Source organism: Peromyscus leucopus, chromosome 8b, assembly GCF_004664715.2.
Source record: "Peromyscus leucopus breed LL Stock chromosome 8b, UCI_PerLeu_2.1, whole genome shotgun sequence".
Taxonomy (NCBI): domain Eukaryota; kingdom Metazoa; phylum Chordata; class Mammalia; order Rodentia; family Cricetidae; genus Peromyscus; species Peromyscus leucopus.
The window spans coordinates 1,307,017-1,328,806 of record NC_051086.1 but is presented as its reverse complement, the minus strand read 5'-3'; the positions used below and the strand labels follow the sequence as shown (position 1 = coordinate 1,328,806).

Below are 21,790 nucleotides of genomic sequence, written 5' to 3'. Positions count from 1 at the left end.
GAGGTGCGCGCTTCTCAGGCCGCCTTTTCAGAAAACCTATTGAGTTTCCTTAGTCACCTCCTTCATTAAGATGCTGCACGGAAAACTGCTAATGAAGCAGGGAGATTGTCAACTGTCCAGTGTGTCCTACAGCCTGACTTGTAACTTTTTTTTTTTTTTTCGAGACAGGGTTTCTCTGTGTAGCTTTGCGCCTTTCCTGGGACTCACTTGGTAGACCAGGCTGGCCTCGAACTCACAGAGATCCGCCTGGCTCTGCCTCCCGAGTGCTAGGATTAAAGGCGTGCGCCACCACTGCCCGGCCTGATTTGTAACTTTTAACATTCTGGATAAAAATAAGTATTTCTCAAGCAAAGTTAACTGCAGTAGGTGAATTCATTAAATAATAATAATAATAATAATAATAATAATAATAATAATGATAATAATAAAGCCCCAGAAACACAGAAAAGCATAATTTTGTTTTGGTTTTTCCTATTTTTAAAGCTGTGATGGGAACAGAAAGTAAATCTTTCTGTTTTGCCCACAAGCTGCAGAAAATACCAGGGGTGGGAGGGGGCTGGCCTAGTCTGAAGTAGTATCAAGCTTTTCAATGAGGAAATACCAGGCATCAAAGTCAGGTTTTAGAATATTTTAATATCCATTTTTTCAGTGGATGCATTTTGAAATTCTCAGTTAACAATTTAAAAAGAGCAGAGCAAAGGAAACATGGAAACACAAACAGCTGGTTCCTGCTGATTTAATTTCAGGTTCTAGGCATGATGCGATTTTCCAAACAACCAATCAAAAACCGCTGACCTTGAAAATCAACAAAGTCAAATGCAGACTTTTCTTTGGAAACTACAAGTGACTACAGCCCAGGTGATGGTTGCACACGGCCTTTGGCTCTCTGTGTCTTGAGCAAATGTGTGGGTGCAGTCCCCAGGAGTGAAGCCAGGGTGGAGGGAGCCATGCGCAGGTGTGGTCAATCCGTGGGGCTCGTCAAGCAGTTGAAGGGTTTATAACTGATACTCTACGTTCATTTGCGTGGGACAAAATTATGTGTGCTTGATCATACAGATGTATAAAGTTGATCTGAGCTGGGCCAAGAGGGAAAGAGGAATTGCAACGCAAAGCGACTATTTACACACATTCAGTTCTGGAGTATTGCTTCCTGCCCTAGGTTCCTAAGAAGTATTGCCACCTGAGGACACTCGAGTCCACTGCCTAGAAGCCCAACTGTCTCCAGCTGTTTGATCAATGCCAACAGCCCAGGCGCACGGCAGGTGTGCTGCAGGGCCGTGGTTCTGTGTTGAGGTATGCTTTGGGGCAGGGAGCTGGGGAGGCCTCAGGGGCCTTGCACCCTGAAAGAAGAATGTCTGCACTGGTTCTTCAGGAAGGCTCAGGGTGTTTCTTAAGACCACTACACTCTGTGGGAGCCGCCCTTCATCCAGGGCTCTATTTGCACAATGCGTAACTGGACCACCTGCTCAAGGTCAATGATTCTCTCCGACTGGCTTGCAGGTCTAGGGTTGGGGGGTGGGCTGGGAACGAATCACAAACTCGTTTGTAGCAGAGAAAGGAAGAGAGTTGGAGAGGGAAGATGTGTGTAGAGATGAACTTGACAGAGCCCATCTTGAACCAAGACTGCAAAGACACTGACAAGCAGCTCGCTCCTCAAGGCTATGCAGCCTGGAGCTGGAGGACAGACTGACTGACACTCAGATAACCAACACCCTAACACTGACCGGAGGAAACCCAGCATGCCCTAAATCCCTAGTTCAAGGAAAGAATCAGGTAGTGTTTTTAAGAAAAAAAAAAATCTGTGGCATTGTACAAGAATACATTCTTCAGAAGCAAGAGGTATTGTTACAACCATCTGTTCTTCGAGTTGGCAGGGAGCCAACTGGGAAGGAAAATCTTCCCGTCACTAAGAACACTCTGGGTCCTGGCATGGCTATGATGCTTGGGTGGCCATCCCAGGTGTCCCCAGGGAAGTGGCTGACTAGAACTATGTCACCTTGCTAGCATCAGCAGGTCCTGTCTGTCTCTGGGAATGAGTAACAGGAGACTCAACTCAGGTGAAAATCATACAGTGAGGTTTACCAGTGCAAGAACACACTACAGGGCACGGCATGAAGACCTCCAACAGACAGAGCTGCTCCTCAGTCATCTCTGAGCTGCACACCAGCGTCACCTGGAAGAATGATGGCATCAGGACAACTGCAGCCTGAGTTCCATTCAGCAGAAATTTGAGACTCAACATGGAAAGACACAATTACGAGCAAGGCTAGCCACCAGGAACAGGAACGCTGTTTTCCTTATCGGCTCTGTGTCTGCCGTCTGCATCTCCTTTGGCATACAGATGGTTCTGCTCCTCGGTGCGCCACAAGCAGCCTCTTTGGAGAGTCTGACTTGGCCAGCAGGATTAAATCCCACTGCAAATCAGCCTGTGCAGTCAGTCCAACAGTGAGAGGAACGGGCAAAAGGTCTGCAGCATCCCGCTTGGAGCCGAGCAGTTGGACTCTGGATCCCCACAAGGGGGAGCAGCACCCTGGGTGGCACCGTAGGCCACAGTGGATGAGAAAATGAAACATAGAGGGACATCTTGTCATTGGTCTGCTGTGTCCTTTGTACACTGCCCTGCCCACTCCCTGTTTCCCTCACCAAAACTACCCAGTGGCCCCACCCCATAATACACGTTTCGATAAATAAATAAATAAATAAACGCAACCCTCAGATGGTCGACTGTCTCCCTCAGATGAGTCGGCTTCTGAGACAAACATCTTCGCTCCTGGCCGGAAGACCCCTCCGTGGAGGGTCAGATGAAAACACGGCTTTGAGATTCCTGAGGCCTGGTGTGTAAGCTTTGTGCCTGGTGAGCATATGAAATTTTGGCCTGCGTGCAGAAGAGCCCCTGAAACTGCCCAGTGTTGGGGGCGGAGAGACCCATTCATGGGCCCAGGAATATGGGCCCAGGTACCCCGAGATGCCAGAAGGGGGCTTGCTGAGCTTCCCAGTCCTGCCCCCCTTTTATAACCCCTCCCCCAGATGAGTTACTGGCACTTTATGTCAGATTCATAAATGCAAGTGTGTGTGCGTGTATGTGCTTAGAAAGGCCAGGTGACCAAAAAACACTATTACATATATAGAAAAAATAAACTGGAAAACACTGTATGAGAAAAAAAAAGCTTGTGAGAAAAGGCAATAAAAACGGTATCTTAACCACAGCTTTTTTTTTTTTTTTTTTCTAAAGAAGTCAAATAATACCCAGGGCCATGATTCCACCAGTGGCCTCAGCCCTAGACTCAAGGCCAAACCCTGAAGGCACTTGTATTCCTCCACACCGCTGAATGGATCCCCCAGGCTGGGGGCAGGCTTCCAGGAAAGGGAGTAAAGGAAAGAAGAAATGGGTGGCAATGGACCCTGAATAACTGTGATCCACACAGAGATTAGGGCTGAAATGACCACATGACACCACATCCAGGATCAGACACTGAGGTCTAGACAGCACGCCATCCTGTCAATACAAGTATTATTGTGTTTGGATGAACAGAGCACCTCGGCAGCCCGCCACGCTGCCTCATACACTCTTTGAGACATTGAGCTTGGTGAGTTCATTGGCTTCTTCTATTCCTGTGTCTTCACAGTCATCCTTTTCTATGGCTTTTCCAAATCGAAACCTTTCTTCAGCTTTGGCCGGCTCTTTCCAGGGTCTCTTACAGGACAGGTGCACGTCCTTGGTCTGTGCGTTGTCATCAGATCCCAGCGAAGTCTTGTCCGAGTACTGAACAGAAGGCACCAAGTTGGCAATCTCGTCGGTGGGAGACCGTCCAATGCTGCCATCCACCTGGACACGGATGTCTGGGGAGATGGACAGTTGGTGCTGGGGCACAACCCCATTGTCCATGCACTTTGGGTAAAGGTAGGTCTTCATTTGCCCTTTGCCCTTGACGTTCACAGTCCCTCGGTAGTCAAAGTCATAGCCCATCTTGCTCAGCACACGGTAGCTCTCTTCGCTCACCTGGATGCGGCACTCAACACCAGTGGTGTCCATCCTGCTGGCAATGTTGACAGTGTCTCCCCAGATATCATAGAGCAGCTTGGTGGTACCAATGACGCCTGCGGTGAGGGGTCCATGGTTAAAGCCAACCCTGAGCTTGAAGTTGAACCACAGCATGTTGTTGTTGAAGTCATCCACCACGCGCATCATCTCCTTGGCGAATTCAAAGAGGATGCGCAGATGCTCCTGCGGGTGGCCACCCTCCTGGCACTGGGCAGTGTTCAGCCCTGACGCTGCCATGTATGTGGCCCCGATAGTCTTGATCTTCTCAATGCTGTTGTAGTCGGGTTTGCTGAGAAGCTCATCAAAGTCACCTATCAGCTCATTGAGGACCCGGTAGCATTCCTTGCCCCCCTCGTAGTTCTCTTCGTAGAATTCACTGAAGTTGACGATGCTGGCAAAGATCACTCCTCCGCTGTCATGGTTCTTGGAGTAGGTCTGGGAGACTTTCAGCTGCTCGGCCACGTGGTAGGGGATGATGTTCCTCAGTAGCCAGTCAGCCTGATCCCTCATGCTCTGGATCTTGGTGCGGTGCAGATCTGCTTCCACATCCCCATGGTAGTGCAGTCGGTAGCTGACCTCAAACTCTCGGTTCAGGAACCAGACCAAGAGGAGCAGGAGGAAGAAGGTGAGGATGAGCTCCTTGCCTATGAGGCTGGCTGGCCGTCTGCTGTCCTGCAGCAGAGAGCTGTTGCAGGGGTTCCTGGTGGCACTGGGGAGCAGAGAGACAGAGGTGACACAGCCGCTCAGAGAGGGAGCACTCCGCCGAGTGTGACCGAGTACCACCCTACTAAGGGAGCACTCCACCAAGTGTGACCGAGTACCACCCTACTAAGGGAGCACTCCGCCGAGTGTGACCGAGTACCACCCTACTAAGGGAGCACTCCGCCAAGTGTGATTGAGTACCACCCTATTAAGGGAGCACTCCGCCAAGTGTGACTGAGTACCACCCTACTAAGGGAGCACTTCACTGAGTGTGACCGAGTACCACCCTACTAAGGGAGCACTCCGCCGAGTGTGACCGAGTACCACCCTACTAAGGGAGCACTCCGCCGAGTGTGACTGAGTACCACCCTACTAAGGGAGCACTCCGCTGAGCGTGACTGAGTACCACCCTACTAAGGGAGCACTCCGCCGAGTGTGACTGAGTACCACCCTACTAAGGGAGCACTCCAAGTGTGACTGAGTACCACCCTACTAAGGGAGCACTCCGCCGAGTGTGACTGAGTACCACCCTATTAAGGGAGCACTCCGCTGAGCGTGACTGAGTACCACCCTACTAAGGGAGTGTCCCAAACCCGCTCAGAGAGTGAGTGTGTGACTGAGTACCACCCTCGACACCCTGAGGCCGGAAAGCAGCCTGGCTATTTTGCAGGCTTCAGAGACGCTTTTGTTTTATTTACATTTGATTTGGTTCTGGAACTCAGGTGCCATGCAGTCCAGGCTGGCCGTGAACTAGCTTTGTAGCTAGAGGCTGGCCTTGCATTTAACCTCCTGTCTCCTTACCCACGGGATGGGATTACAGGCCTCTAGTGTTAAGCCCAGCTGTAACTGTTCTTTAAAAGAACTCATTAGATTTAAAAAAAAAAAATCTTTTCTTTCTCCTCAACTATTTCTTTTGGAAAAATCTCAACTTTATGGAAACAAACACTCGGAAGCTCTTCACCTGGAGTTAACTGTTACATGTTGCCTTTCTGCTTTTCCTCTCAACACATATAACATACAAACACACACTGACACATACAAATACTTTTCCTAAACATTTTGAAAGTAAGTTGCTGGTCTAACTATTTTAGCATGTATCTCCCAAGACAAGGACATTTCCCTTTGTGACCACAGTACCATTTCTATTTCTAAGAAACTGAATATTCTGGTATTCTGGTAAACAACAGACATCATTTTACAAAGACTATTTATACTTTCTCTGTTCTCTACTTGTATGAAAGTTTAACAAAACATATTCTCCCATTCTAGTTAGTTCTGTTTTACCAAAGTTGATTAAGACAATCTTAGCATTTTCAAAAAGAGAATGAGATGTATACACTTAAGAGTATATTTGCACATGGTAAGAAAGTCAAAGTGCATACAGAATGGAACAGTCTTTCCTTTGAGGTAACACACAGAGCTATTTTCTCATGGCTATAGAGTAATCTAATATATGGACCACCACATTCATGAGGAACACTGTAGTTATGATGAGAATTGATGTCTCAGGGAACAATCCCATATGCTCATCTCTGCATATACCAGGATTATTGGATCATTTCAAAGTTGCGCGTTTAGAACTTAGACATTCCCAAGAAGTCCTCTTCTTAACTGAACCTTCTCCAGAGTGCGGGTCTCCTGCAGGCGACTGCAATGAGAAGCCCTGCAGCTGACACTGAAGACAGCACTGAGGGCCACCATGTCCTTTTTTCTCTTCTTCTTAAAGGCAGGGTCCTATGTAGCCCAGGCTGGCCTGGATTTGCTATATAGCTGAGGCTAACCTTGAATTTCTAATCCTCCTGCCTCCACTTCCCAAGTGCTGAGATCATAAGTATACATCACGATACTTGCTCAGTTTTTTTTCCTCTGTTAAAAATATTGCATGCTCAATCATAGAAAATGTGGGGAAAAGGTAAAAATTAAAACGATTCATCCATTGTCCTACTACCCAAGCCAGTTAATGTTACCATTTTCTTCTTCCCTCCCTCTATCCTTTCCTACCCCCTCCCTTTCTATTTCCAACAGAACTGTGGCTGTTCAGTTCATATCGGTTTTATAAGTTAATGCACTGCTAAACTGCCAAAGTAGGTTGTTGGAGTTTATTTAATGATGGACTTGGTCACTATGTCAATATAAATGGATAAAAAGCTGATGTGTCCTCAGGTGAGATGGGTCTAGGACACACAAACCTTAATTCCTTAGCCACACTATTTAATTTAAGTTGTATTGTTATCGCTGACATAAGGGTGCTGTAAAATATTATTTTACAGTGTTTTACATTTGTTTATGCTGTGGAACATTTGTTATAGATGCAAAGGTGTGTTGCATTTGTTTAACTCTGTGGACCTGTGTTACTGTGCCTGTCTAAAATACCTGATGGGCTAACAAAGAACTGAACGGCCAATAGTGAGGCAGGAGAAAGGATAGGTGGGGCTGGCAGGAAGACAGAATAAATAGGAAAAATCTAGGAGGAAAAGAAGAAAGAGCAAGACAACAAGGAGAGGAAGACTCCAGGGACCAGCTACACATCCAGTCACAGATTAAGAGTGAAAGTAAGATTTACAGAAGTAAGAGAAAAGTAAAAGTCCAGAGGCAAAACGTAGATGGGATAATTTAAGGTAAGAAAAGTTAGTAAGAAACAAGCCAAGCTAAGGCTAGTCATTTATAATTAAGAATAAGCTTCAGTGTGTGATTTATTTGGGAGCTAGGTGGCAGGCCCCAAAAAAGAGTAAAGAGAAGAAGCAACAATAATATAGGGGTGTTTTAAAATAATAGGTTTAGGAAGGCCTGGTAGCACATGTCAGTTACACTAGCACTTTGGAGCAGACACAGGAGTGTCAAGAATGTGAGGTTATCCTTGCATACACAGCAAGTTCAAGGCCAGCCTGGGCTACACAAGATCTTATCTCAAAAAAAAGAAAGAAAAGAAAAAGAAAAGAAAAAAAAGAAAGGAGGAAGGAGAGAAAGAAAAGAACTTGAGGCCATTGAGACACTCCCAAAAGCACCATCACAAAAGCCCTGACCCCTGGGCTGCTCTGGGAGGACGACTGGAGAGATTGGGGGCCTTGGGCAAACCACACCTTCTGCCAGGACTTGGTGTCCTCCTGTTATAAAGCATGAAGACTAGCTGGAGTGTGGCCAAGTCCTTCTGCATTAGGGTTCAGTGTATAGTGCTCGCTCTGCAGGGGAGGTCATCATCCTCCGAAAGGCCTGGGCTGGCTACCCCTGGGTGACAGCAGACAGTGGTATGGAGGCTGCTTGCCCAGGCAACACAGTTGATGCTGAGCGCCGCTTCCTTCAGGCTGTGTATGCGGCTGCTATGAGAAGTCAGAGCTCCATGTCATGACTGAGATCCTCTAGGGCTCTCACGGCTCATGGGGAGGGGGCTCCTGAGAGAAGCTTCTCCCTCTGCTGATCTTGTTGTCTTTCCCCTGCAATATGCTGAACCTTGGAGTCCAGCTGCTGGCCTGGGGACCTGGCACGGGTTTCACAGCTCAGTGATCAGGAACCAGGACAGAGTTCTCTATGGTAGGACACCCCATGCTTATTTATTTTACTATAGCATTGAAACAAATGACAATACCTATGACTCAAATGCTAAGCAAAGTGACCATTTTGTTTAACTCACTAAAACATGTTTCAGCTCAGCCTGAGGTTCTCTGGCTGGCTTTTAAGCAGAGCGGGGGAGAGGGTTTGGGCTGGGGAGAAGCCAGCCCTGTCTCCTGTGAGCACGGCTTGCTGAGGCTAAGTTTCATTCTGCTTTTCCCAATGTTGCGCACTGACGAACAGCCCCCTTTAGTAAGTACAGTAGGCTTAACATTAACTGCTTTAAATCTCGGTGGGAGAAACAGGCAACAGTACCCGTGTTTCCATAATCAATCTCACTCTCCCTCCTCACTTGCTGATCTCAAACTTACAGTCATTCTCCTGTTCCAGTTTCCTGAGGGACTTAACTTAGGTCAAAAGACTTGGCAGCAAGCACCTCCTGAGCTTTCTCATTGGCCCATACCTTTAAAAAACTTTATTATTATGTATATCATGGTGAGTGAATGCAGACACATTCCACCTCGCATGTGTCTAGGTCAGAGGATGTCTGGTGCTTTACTTGACGAACCATTTTGTCCTGTACCGAATTTTGCTCCATTAACACAGGGTCTCATGTCGCTCAGGAGGTCTTGGAATTAACTTACTATGCAGCTGAGGATGACTTGAACTTTGGATCCTCTGGCCCCCACTTCCCAAGTGCTGGGATCATAGGATATGCCATAACAACCAGCAATTTTTATTCTACGATAGGTGGGCAAAGGTAGCCCAGTCCCAGTTCTAAATTCAAATAGCAAAGGTGAGTTTCCAAGAGGACTGTTAGTGGTACGGGTGATAAGTCTCAGCCCCTGAGCTGGTCCCAGCTCTTTAGCGGTCATTCCATTTGGAGGCAGGCTCTCAGACACTTGCTCAGGCTGGCCCTGAGCTCGCTCTGCAGCCCCGCAGGCTCTCCTGATCTCCTGACCTCCTGCACAGCTGAGATTATAGGCCTGCACCACCCCGGCCCAGTCCAGAAGAGGATCTGAGATGAATAAATGGGAGAGTCCACTTAGAACTGGAGACTGGGACATTAAACCATTAATGGAAGTTAAAGTAAAGCATACGAAAGTCTATTGCCACACAAAAGAGAGTTTTTAAAACAGAAAGGAAAAAACAAACAAACAAACAGAAAGCAAGAGCCCTTGCAGCTCTAACCAGCGAGGCATGGCATCTGTAACCATCTGGGGTCTGTAGATACAGGGCCGCACTAGCTCTGGCCTCAGCCTGCACAGTACTAGCGTTCCAAGCTCGAGCGTACGGCTGGCATCCTGTTACTACTTTTTGAGGACCCAAGTGAAGCTGAGCCGAAGATCAGTGGAGATCACCGGCAAGCTCGATTCCCAGGACTGGGGAAAATGTGGCTAATGTGATGTATTTCCTCTTTTGTGAACTCTTTTCGTCTTTCTTCTGTGTGGGCTTTTGTTCCATGGATGAGTTTCTCTCTGTCTTCGCTTTCTTTCCCTTCCTCTTTGTTGTTCATTCTTTTCCTATTTATTTATTTATTTATTTATTTATTTTTGGTTTTTCGAGACAGGGTTTCTCTGTGTAGCTTTGCGCCTTTCCTGGATCTCGCTTTGGAGACCAGGCTGGCCTCGAACTCACAGAGATCCGCCTGGCTCTGCCTCCTGAGTGCTGGGATTAAAGGCATGCGCCACCACCGCCCGGCTCTTTTCCTATTTATTACTGACTGGAAAATTATCTGTCTTAAGAGGCATGAAAGTTACTATTTTTCTAATTTTTATACTTATTTATTTTTATTTCTTGTGGCATGTGTGTCTGCATGCATTAATACAGGGACATGTGTGGCTGTATATATGCATGTGCAGCACACATAATTTTACCTTCAATTTACTTAGAATTTACTTTTATGTTTAGAGTAAAGCAAGGGTGAAGTATTTAATTAAAAAATTCAAATATGTATTATTTCAAATTTCTCGTCAGATATGTAAATATTATATTATTAAATTATTTATTATTGCTGTCTATGTGTGCATGATGAGTGTAGGGGATGCATGATGAGGTGTATGTGCAGAGGTCCGAGGAGCTGGCTCTGTCCATCCTCTCTTACATGGGTTCTGGGGATCAAACGCAGGGGGCTGGACTCTCACAGCAAGCCCCTTAACAGCAAAGCCATCTTGATGGCTCCACGTCAAAATATTTTAAATATTTTTCTTTGATTTGTGAGATTTCCTGTATAATGTGCTAAAGTCTTGTATTACTAACTCTAATATATGTCTTAGTGACCACTCACCTTCCCAGGAAGATACAACTGTGACCGGACACTTTAATATGCAGTTATCGCTCGTTTTCTCAACCTAACACACACACACACACACACACACACACACACGCTTGTACAGTTTACTTATGGCATGTACGCTTTCAGGAAATAGAGTAGAAAGATGGCTGCTCTCATTTATGAGACAGGCCCCAGGCTGAAAACTTACCTGAAGTTCTGGGCTGCTGTATCTAAGGGTGACACCGCTATGGAACTGGAAAGAAAATGCATAAAAATATTACAGAAAACAAAAAAGGCATTATTAAAATCAACCCACAGAGCTGGAGAGATGGCCCAGGGGTTAAGAGCACTGTCTGCTCTTCCAGAAATCCTGAGTTCAATTCCCAGCATCCACATGGTGGCTCACAACCATCTGTAATGAGATCTGGTGCCCTCTTCTGGTGTGCAGGGACACATGGGGAGCACTCATACATAAAATATAAATAAATAAAATTTAAAAACAATAAAATCAACCCAAGAAGAGTTTAAATAACTTTCCTTTTGGGGGAATGATGTAAACAGTTGGTCATAGCCCTCCGAAACCGTAAGGCCAACTAACCCTTCCCTTCATAAGCTGCCTTGGTCCTGGTGTTTTTACAACAACAGAAAAGTAAATGAGGCAGCTTCTCTTCTCTAAGAAGTGAATTCAGGCTTCTGTTCACTACCTGACGTGCACGGTGCCCTGCTAGTTCCAGCAACAATTGGGACTGGGCGGCAGGCTCAGAGGATCCTCCACGTGGAAGGGGTCTTGGCTACTAGTTCCACTCCAAAATGTGCTGTTTGGATTGTAGCGGAAAGCCAATGAGAGGCCACTACTTTGTCTCTCTGGATCCAAGAGGATAAGCCAAAAGTGTGACTGAATGTCAGTCACCATGAGTTGAAGCTAAAGGCTGGTTGATGAATTTCATACTTTTTGTTATAAAGCATTGTGATGGTCATGTTCTAGATGCCCCACCAAGGTAGGAGGAGGCAGCCCCACTTCACTTAATGGAAGTCCTTGTCCCAGCCTCTCAGCTACTGTTCGGCAGCTCCACTTCAAACTCCTTTTTGATCTTGGTTTGCAGAGAACATGAATCTGTTTCGCATTGCTATTAATACGGTAAGAATGCCGAGGATAGAAACTCACTCCCCTCACTCATCACCACTGCCCTCTGATGACCCCAAGACACAGCTGATCCTGCTGACATAACATTACTAAAGCAGTGGTCCACAGTGACAGCAATGCCAATCCCAAGGGGCACCCAGGAAATGATGCAGTCCCTGGTCGTGATAATAAGTTAGGGAGCAGGAATGTGAGATGTCTTGCAAAGTACAATGGAGAAATGTCCCCCGCAACTTTAAAACAACCTGCCCCCCCATCCCAGCAGATTCATGAGCAGGTGGGTCTCCACTGCACCTGGGAAGCACCGCTCTAAGAAGTTATGAGAAAAGCCTGATATTTAGATGTTTGTTCCACAAGCAGAAGCTTAATTGGTTTAAGAGATCATGAACTGTTTTTAAAAAGTACCGTGTGCATTCCACTATCCAAGTTCCTATTCTTTTTCCAACTACATGTTTAGTTGACAAAGTGTAAAAGCCACAGAGCCAGTTACTGGTGTGTAACAGGAAACTTGAGACACATTTAGCAAACTAAGAACCAAACGTGATGTAACTGGTGGAAGCCGTGGAGAAAGGAGTCTCACAAAACCATATTGGTGTTTTATTTCACTCTATTGACTGGTTGCTTGCTTGGTTTGGTTCAGTAGGTCTCACTCTGGTCCAGACTAACCCCAAACCTGCTGTCCTTCTGCATCCACCTCCCCTTCACCATTCTGGGGTCACAGGTGTGAGCCACCACACCAGGCCCTTACAGGGTTTAAATGTCCCTCTCATTCTGTAGCACAGTGAGAACTGACCCTGTCTCCAGAGGCCCATCATGTGACTCCAATTCCTCCGTCCACATCACACTCTCTACTCCTTAGCACCTGCCAGAAGCATAGTTTCTGTTTTTTGTTTTCTCTGTGAGAAAGGGTCTCATGTAGCCCAGAAGGCCTCAGATTCACGCTCCATATCCACAAAAGACCTTGAACTCCTGATCCTCCTGCCTCTACTCACCGTGTGGTGAGATGATAGACATGCACCACTGAGCTTGGCTCTTCTCGTTCTTTGTTTGTTTGTTTGTTTGTTGTGTGTGTGTGTGTGTGTGTGTGTGTGTGTGTGTGTGTGTGTGTGTGAGGTGTTTTTTGTGCTTAAAAGCTTAAAAAAAAAGTTTTATTTATTTATTATAAATAAATCTGCATGTTTGCCTGCTCGCCAGAAGAGGGCATCATGTGGTTGCTGGGAATTGAACTCAGGACCTCTGGAAAAGCAGTCAGTCCTCTTAACCTCTGAGTCATCTCTCCAGCCCCCATTTGTGATTTTTGTTTGTTTGTTTTTGAGACAGAGTTTCTTTGTGTAGCCCTGGCTGTTCTGTACCTTGCTCTGTAGAACAGGCTAGCCTCAAATTCACAGAGTTCTGCCTGCCCCTGCCTTCCGAGTGCTGAGATTAAAGGTGTATCTCTCCACCACCCTCCTGGCATTTTCTTCTAGTTTTATTGAGACAGTCTTGCTATGCAGCCTAGGCTGGGCTCAAATGTGAAATCCTCCTGCCTCAGCTTCCTGCGTACTGGGATTTCAGAGGTGCCTCACTCTGGCTCTTCCTCTGCTCTCTCGTTATCCTGACTCTCACGTGAAAGAACTTCAGGCCTTTCTTAGATTCCAACTCACTCACAAAAGTAAGTTTCCTACAACAGTCATGTGTCTCACAGAGGCAGGCACCCAAGATCATCCATATTCAAATATGTACAGACTGAGTTCCCAAATCCCAGTGGCTTGGAGTATATGTCTTGTGAAATTCTGAGTATTTGCACACAACTGATGATATAGGCATCTTTTAGGGATAGAAACTGAGTCTAAATACAAAGTTGATTTATGTTTCAATATATACAGGTTATACACACAAACTGAAAGTAATTTTATACAAATTTTTAAATAATTTTGTGCATGGAGCCAAGCTTGTGGACCCTGAGTTATCAGACTTCTGGTACTGGTATCACGCCAATGCTCAAAATCTTAGAATTTCTAGCATTCAGAGTCGAGGCTTTCAGATGAAGGATGCTCCACCTATAGCATGCTGTTCTAAATGACTTTCTTATCTTTCTCATATCATTCTTATGACACTTTACTACTTCTTGTTTTTTTGGCTAGTTAGTCCTGGGTATTGAACTAAGGGCCTCTGCAGGCCAGGCAGGCACTTCGCCACAAGCCACATCCCTCTTTGGATACTACACGTGCTGGAAGCTATTTCAAGGCGTGATGGGAACACATCACACAGCACTGATAGGCAGCCATTGTTGAGCCCTCAGTGATGCTGGGCGGGGAGGCACGGGGTGAGAGTATGGTCACATACCTGTCCCGGCACAGGGAGATGTAGAGCAGAAGCAGCGGCCCAGCCCCCACGACGGTGGCAAGGGAGGACCTCATCCAGGAGCTGAGCTGGCAGAAGTTACAGTAGTGGACGACGGCCACCAGCACAGCAGAGCCTGTGAACATGGTGACCTGCAAGAGAGGCCACTGTCAGGACGCCTGCCCACCGCCACACGGTGCTCCCACCTCCACACGGTGCTCCCACCTCCACACGGTGCTCCCGTCCCTCTGGCCCCGACTGAGGGCACACCCACCCGGGCTTCTGTTCAACACCAAGCATCTCTGTACCCCTTGTGATGGCTTGAGGGTAAATGTCCCCAGAGACCCATGTGTCTGAACACTTGCTCCCTAGCTAAGGGTGCTATTTTGGGAGGTTGTGGAATCTTTGGGAACTAGACCTAGCAGGAGGAAGTGGACCTCTGGAGGGCAGGGCCTTGAGGTTTACAGTCTGGTTTGCTTCCTATCCCATCTCTGCTTCCTGTGGAGCCACGCCTTCCCTCCTGTGACACATCACACCCTCAATCCCGAGTCAGAACCAGTTCTCCATCCCTTACAATGTTTCTCATCACATAGTTGGTCACGGTGACAAGAAGTAACCACGAAACATGCAATAAGTCTTCCTTTGGGTAACCTACTGGTTTAAAAAACAGATCACATGTCTGTCCCATGGCACAGCATGTTAGGTTACATGTTCACACTGCTAGGAGAATATTCCAGCAGTGATAGCCAGGGAAGGGATGCAGCTTACTTAAGACCGGTTATCACTGGGGATATCACTGTGGGATCGGTTACCTTCCTCCAGTCCTGCTGGGAGCACTGAGATGTGATCTGATGCTAAGACACCAGATGCCCCCAGAAGCTCTTCTCACACTCAGGCATACACCACACTAGACCTCAGCCTACAGGCCAAGAAACAAACGTTTCCCACAACTAGCTCATTCTTTACAGAGTTTAACTCCCAAGCTCCTTCCCAGGGCAGCAGGAGCTAGTCCGGGTGTCTGTCAGTGACTGGCATATTGTCTTGTGTCATCTGGACACATGGGGCAGATGCTTCTTTGTAAAGCATGAGGCAAAGCATAAACGTTCAGACTGCTGCAGGACTCCATCTCCGTAAACCCTTACACACCATTAGGCCGGGGATGTGACTCTGTGATAGAGCACCTGCCAAGTGTAAGCAAGGTCTTGGGTCTGCGTCCCAGCACAACCCAAATTAAAAAGAACAGTGTGTCAAATGAAAAGTATCATAAATAAAAAAGGCATCCAATACCCCTAGTTTTCCAAACACCATAGTTTGATCTAGCTTAGCCATGCTCAAAACACCCACATAATCCCATAGCTGGGCAAAGCCACCCAATACCAAGCCTGTTTGCTATCTGCTGTTATTCACTGAGTTCTGAAAGTGAAAATCAGCGACTTCCGTGTGATCTTAGCACAACGGCTGAAAAAAATGGAAGTGAAATCAGAATTGTCATTTGGGTATACTTCTGCACCACTGTAAAGCTGGAAAGTTGGAAGTTTGAACCACAGGAAGTCAAGATTGTAACTGATCTGAAACTTGATGGATACTGAGTGAAGCTGGAAAAGCCTTATGGCTACTCTTCAGACACAGACACTGGCAGGTCCATACTGCTGAGTGTGTGTGCGTGTGCGCGTGTGTGAGTGTGTGTGTGTGTGAGTGTGTGTGTGCGCGCACGTGTGTGCGTGTGCGTGCGTGTGTGTGAGTGTGTGTGTGTGCGTGTATTTTGAGACAGGTTATTGTATGTATAATCCAGACTAGTTTCAAATTCTATGTAGCTGAGGATGACCTTGAACTTCTGATGTCCCTGCCTCTACCTTCTAAGTGCTGGGCCACAGGTTGTGCCACCATGCCCAGCTCATGCTTCGTGTTTTTTGTTTGTTTGGTTGGTTGGTTGGTTGGGTTTTTTTTTTGTTGTTGTTGTTTTTTGTTTTTTGTTTTTTCGAGACAGGGTTTCTCTGTGTAGCTTTGCGCCTTTCCTGGAGCTCACTTGGTAGCCCAGGCTGGCCTCGAACTCACAGAGATCTGCCTGGCTCTGCCTCCCAAGTGCTGGGATTAAAGGCATGCGCCACCAACGCCCGGCCCATGCTTCGTATTTTAAGAGGATGGCTGGAGGCAGTGCCAGAGTGTACTTCTTTAAGGACTGTCCCAAGTAATCAGACTTAAAGTGAGAGAAGGTGTCAGGGAGCCTGGAAAGCATGGGAGAAGATGGCCCGCTGCTACTTACGTGTATGTTTGTCTCAAACTCAGAGGTGATGTGTGAATAGACAGCCAGGGCAGGAAGAGATACCAAGATGGCCCCAATGCAGTGTCGAGGGAGCCAGCCAGCGATCCATTCCAGCAACCGCTTTGTGCACATCATGACGTCCTCTAGGAAGAACACCATTCTGGGACACAGAGGGGAGAGGATCAGGAGTAGAGGGTCAGCACGCCATGTCTCAACTGTCCCATGTTGCAGCTTCTGATGCCGGAGGTGGGGGTGCATAGGGCAGTAGACTGCACCCCCTAACTTGTCCACAAGTGAGTGAACTGGCTATACTCAGACCTTCATACCCAAATGTAAGGTCACCTACTCCATCTGGGCAAAATACACTTATGAAAAACCTCCATGGGTCTGTGGGGCTTGAAAGAACAGTTATGACCCCAAATTAAGTCTACTGTGGGTCAGGAAGCCCAGAATGGAGCCTCTCTGGAGGTGTTCTGTTGAGCCTTTTGGGGGAAGGTTGTTATTAGGAGGCAGGGATGGAGAAGCCTTGCCAGGGTCACACAGTGACACTCCACTGGGACTCACAAAACCACTACTACCTCCTCCTCAGAAGCCACAGAGGCAAAAGCTTGCTAAAACATCCCAGCCTGGGGATTCATTGTGTCCTATGCACAAGCAGGTGGTTTTCAGAGGTGCTAACTCTACTACAAGCCAAACAGATTCTGTTTTGGTTGGGACATGAAGAGTGTTCAGCCTTTCAGAAAATCAGGTCACAGCTCACTGCCACTAACCCCACCCCTGTATGTCCAGCTGCCTCAGTCACAGCTGGATCATGGAAATGACAGAATACAACAGACAGCTTTTTTATTTCCTAAGAGAGGTGTTTTCACATTCCAGCGACAGCATATTATGACTCTTCTTACCATTGTAGATCCGGGTGGGTAACACCTCAGGAAAGTGATTGTAATGTGGTAAAGTCCCCCGTGAAGAGCAGGAACTGAGTGTATGGGCTGAGGACGATGGAAAGGTTAGGCCTTGGCTGAGCAACGGGCTCCCTGGGTTGGAGTAGGCAGGCAGTGGTAGGTGGAAGAGGACACTGGGATCTTGGGACAGAGACTCACAGAATGTCCCCTAGGCCTGTTGCTGGGGGGTATGGACAGGCTCACTGCTTTCACCTCTGGTCAGGAGCCACTGTGGTGATCAGAAGCATGGGTATCTCATGCATGCCCAGAACTTGCACCTCTGGTTTTAAACCCTAAACAGCTAGATCAACTATGCTCAGCCATGACCTGCAATTCTCTACTCTATGGCCATTTCCTACAGAGACTCAAGTACACTTTTTAGTCTGGCTTCCTAAAATCTAAATGAAAACAGAGGCCTTGGAATATCACTGAGAAAAACCACAGAAATCCTCACAGGCAGGACTCAGAGCCTGTAGACAGGGGACAAGGGGAGCTGAGTCTCAGCCAGGAGATGGGATGCTCAGATTTCACATGGTCCCCAAGATCAGACAGTTTTAAGGCAAGAGCAGCTGGTCTCGGGGATTTTCCTGGGGCTAGAGTGAAAGGAGGAGACTCTGAGCTGGAAAGCCGAAGTACTGGCTTCCCTGGGCACCTACATAACGCACCCTGTTGGTCTTTGTGATCGGAGATGAGCCTTTCCTAGCCTTTGCCACTGGGATGCTCCAGTGTCCCTGTCGGGGAAAAGTGACTGCCCGGCTCACCAGACTCCTGCCGAGTGTGCAGGCAGGAGCAGTTCCCTGCAGCTAAGCTCGGGTGGGGCTACTTCTTCCAAACTGGACACAAAGGGACAGGGAACATTGACTAAAGAGATAGTAAAATGGCAAAGAGACCAGGACCTCCAGGCTTTAGACAGAAACCTAGAAGGTCTGGGTGTAGGCGAGTACACACAGGCATGGGTGTTTTTTGGGTGTGTGTGTGTGTGACAGAATCGTCTTCAAATTACACTGTGATGATATCTGTATAACTCTCAAAATGTAATAAAACTCACTGGTGTCTACACTTTTTCGGCAGTACCAGGGGTTGAACCCGGTACCCTGACTCTACCAATGAGCTACATCCTCAGCCCCTGAACTCTTTACCTGAAAGAATGAGTTTACTGCATGTGGACTATCATAATAAAATTCATTTTATTTTCAATTTTGCTTTTCTGAGATTGGGTCTCACACAGCTCAGACTGGTCTCAAACTTAGTATGTTGCCAAGGAAGACTTAACTTCTGGCCCTTCAGCCTCCATTCTCCAAATGTCTGGGCTTATAGCTATGCACCACAGTGCCCAGTTATATGTCCATTTAAAAAGTAAAGGATGGGCTAAAGAGCTAAACAGAGAATCCTCAAAACAAGAATCTCAAATGGCTGAAAGACATTTAAGGAAATGCTCAACATCCTTAGTCATCAGAGAAATGCAAATCAAAACGACTCTGAGATACCACCTTACACCTGTCAGAATGGCTACGATCAAAAACACTAATGACAGTCTATGTTGGAGAGGATGTGGAGCAAAGGGAACACTCCTCCACTGTTGGTGGGAATGCAAAATTGTACAACCACTGTGGAAATCAGAAAATTGGGAATTGATCTATCACAACACCCAGCCATACCACTCTTGGGCATATACCTGCTGTGGATATCGCTCTATATAAATAAAGCACTGATGGCCAGTGACCAGACAAAAAGTATAGGCGGGACAAGGAGAGAGGAGAATTGGGAAAACAGGAAGAAGGAGCGAGAGACACTGCAGCCACACGCTAGGACAAGCAACATGTAAAGTCGCCGGTAAGCCACCAGCCACGTGGCAAGGTATAGATTTATAAAAATGGGTTAATTTAAGATATAAAAACAGTTAACAAAAAGCCTGCCATGGCCATACAGTTTATAAGTAATATAAGTATCTGAGTGATTATTTTATACATGGATCGTGGGACTGCGGGGCTTGGTGGAACCTGGAGAGACGCTCTCCAGCAACAAATGGTGCCCAACGTGGGCAACATATACCCAAGGAATGCTGATTCATACCACAAAGATACATGCTCAACTATGTTCATAGCAGCACTATTTGTAATAGTCAGAACCTGGAAACAACCTAGATGTCCATCAGCTGAAGAATGGATAAATAAAATGTGATACATATACACAATGGGGTACTACTCAGCAGAGAAAAACAATGACAGCATGAGATTTGCAGGCAGATGGGTGGAACTAGAAAAAATCATCCTGAGTGAGGTAACCCAAACCCAGAAGGACAAACATGATATGTACTCACTCATAAGTGGATACTAGATATAAAGCAAAGAACAATCAGACTATAGCCCACAGAACCAGGGAGGCTACCTAGCAGGGGGTACCCTAGGATGACTGTGGCTTATAATAAGTTTTGGTTTTACTCAGTCACTGGGAAAGCTTCAGTGAAACATTTCACTATTAGGATAAGAATTTGAACTGTATCAAGCTGATGATAGAAAAAGAAAAGAAAAGAAAAAACCCTCCCTCTTTTCTCTTTCTTCCTCTCTCTCCCTCCGTCTCTCTCTCTTTCTCCATGAAGTAGTGTGCATCTCCTCTCTTCTTTTCTTCTCTCTTCTCTCTCTCTTCTTCCCTTCTTCCCTTCTCCCTTTCCCCCAATAAAACTTTCCATGTGGGTAAAAAAAAAAAAAAGTAAAGGAAAACAATCCAGATCTGGTGGTGTAGGTACTCAAGAGGCTGAGGCAAGAAGACCACAAGTTCAAGGTCTGCATGGGCTGCACAGTGAGTTCAAGGCTGGCTGAGGCTACTTAGCGGGACACTGTCACAAAAGAAAAAGAAAAAAAGGCTGGGGGTGAATCTACCTCATTCGATGATACTTACTCAGAATGAGATCCTAGGTTCAACCCCTGGCATCACCCCAACAACAAACACAAAAGACAGAAAAGACATTTAGAGGCGGATGTGGTTCTCAGCTTGAGTCCTATAGAAGCAGACCCTGGCAGGAATGGTGTGGGAGCCATTTCTTAGGGAGTGGAAACTGGACATAGGTAAGTGGGGGCTGGAGCAGGGGGCTGCTTGCTGTGGGCAGTGGGCTTGATCTTGAAAGAGAATTTAAGGCATGGTGCAGACACATCGTTCCCATGAGGGGTGAGGGCAGTCTCTGTAGCTAAGAGGGAACTACAGGATGGTGGTGAGAAAGGAAGGAGGTTGGCGTCCCACATTGCCCGCCCTAAAGGGAAAAAAGATAAATATAGAAGTCTCAGGGCCAGATCTAAGCTGTTTTTGTTTTTGTTTTCCTGCTTTGGGATGTTACCATTTCTATCTTAGCTCCAGCTCTTGGGGGCAATTGTCAGCGGACTTAGCTAGGCTGAAGCATGGCAGGGCTGCTCAAGGTACAAGGATCCACTGTCACAGTATCCTACAGGCAAGCATGTTTTGGGATGGATGTGCTTGGCAAATGAAATGCTCTGGGCATCCACACCTACTAAGAAGTGGCAGAGAGCTACGGACCTCCCAGAACCTTAGGCTGTCATTTTGTCTATTTAAAATTGGCTGTTTTATTCTGCTATACACATAGATCATTGTCTTGCTCAGTCATCATCAGAGAAGCTTCCTCCTAAAGCAGATGGGAACACAGAGACCCACAAACGGACAATGTGAAGAGGGTCAGAGACTTCAAAACACTCATTCCCTAAATGGGATGTCTTTACAAAACCCGCCTCCTCAGGGATCGGGGAGCTGTGCAGAACCGGAGGTAAAGTACTGCAAGAACCAGAGGGTATCGATGAGTCCAAGACAGCAGTTTCTTCCAGGTACACCAGGACTGATGCACACATGAACTCAGGATGGACTCAGAGACGGTGGCAGCATGCACAGGGCCTGCATACATCCGAGCCACATGGGATCCCAAGTTGAGAAGGGGAAGTGGACAAGAGCTCCTGTCCCTAACAAGAAGCCATCTTCAGCTGACCACCGCTTGCAAAGGAGAAATTGTTTTCTCCAGTGGAGTCTCACGAGGCGTAGAAACCACACTTAGGGGTGACCCAGGCCCAGCAGTAGATGGCAGCATAAACTCATCGCTGCCTTTGTGTTCCTTCTGCTTTTCCTTTCTTTTTTTAGACCCTCTTTTTGGCCTGTTTGTTTTCTAAAGAGAAAGAAGAAGGAGGCATGCAGTTGGAGTTGGATGGGCGGGGAAGATCTGGGAGGAGATGAGGAAGGGAAGCTGATCAGAATATACTGTATGGAAAAATTATTTTCAATTAACAAATAAAGTGGGCTGGCTGTCTTTTTATCACCGAGCTGTGACTTGATATGCTGTAGCTATGAGGTCCTTATCATAGACGGGACCTATAATTCCTTCCCACTCCCAAGTGCTCTCTCTTTCTCTGTTAGAGTTTTCTGTTTGTTTTGAGACAGGTCTTGTGTAGCCCAGGTAGGCCTGAACTTGCTATGCAGCCAAGATGACTTTGAATTCCTGACCCTCCTGCCTCCATCTCCCAAGGGCTAGGGTTATAAGTGTGTGCCACTATGCCAGGTTTGA

The 21,790-nt window shown here is 46.8% G+C and overlaps 1 protein-coding gene across 2 annotated transcripts in view; it reads right to left on the bottom strand.

The window, feature by feature from the left end:
- Window positions 1-613: 613 nt before the first annotated feature.
- The window catches only part of Adcy9 (adenylate cyclase 9), a 134,821-nt gene continuing 113,644 nt past the window's right edge, over window positions 614-21,790 (bottom strand). For both annotated transcript variants that reach the window (XM_028894803.1, XM_028894802.2), the window contains 4 exons: window positions 16,292-16,451; window positions 14,032-14,180; window positions 10,774-10,818; window positions 614-4,751 (listed from right to left, as the gene is read on the bottom strand). In XM_028894803.1, the coding sequence (XP_028750636.1) occupies window positions 3,560-4,751; window positions 10,774-10,818; window positions 14,032-14,180; window positions 16,292-16,451 (1,546 nt within the window). In that variant the 3' untranslated portion in view covers window positions 614-3,559. The remainder of the gene's footprint in view (window positions 4,752-10,773; window positions 10,819-14,031; window positions 14,181-16,291; window positions 16,452-21,790) is intronic.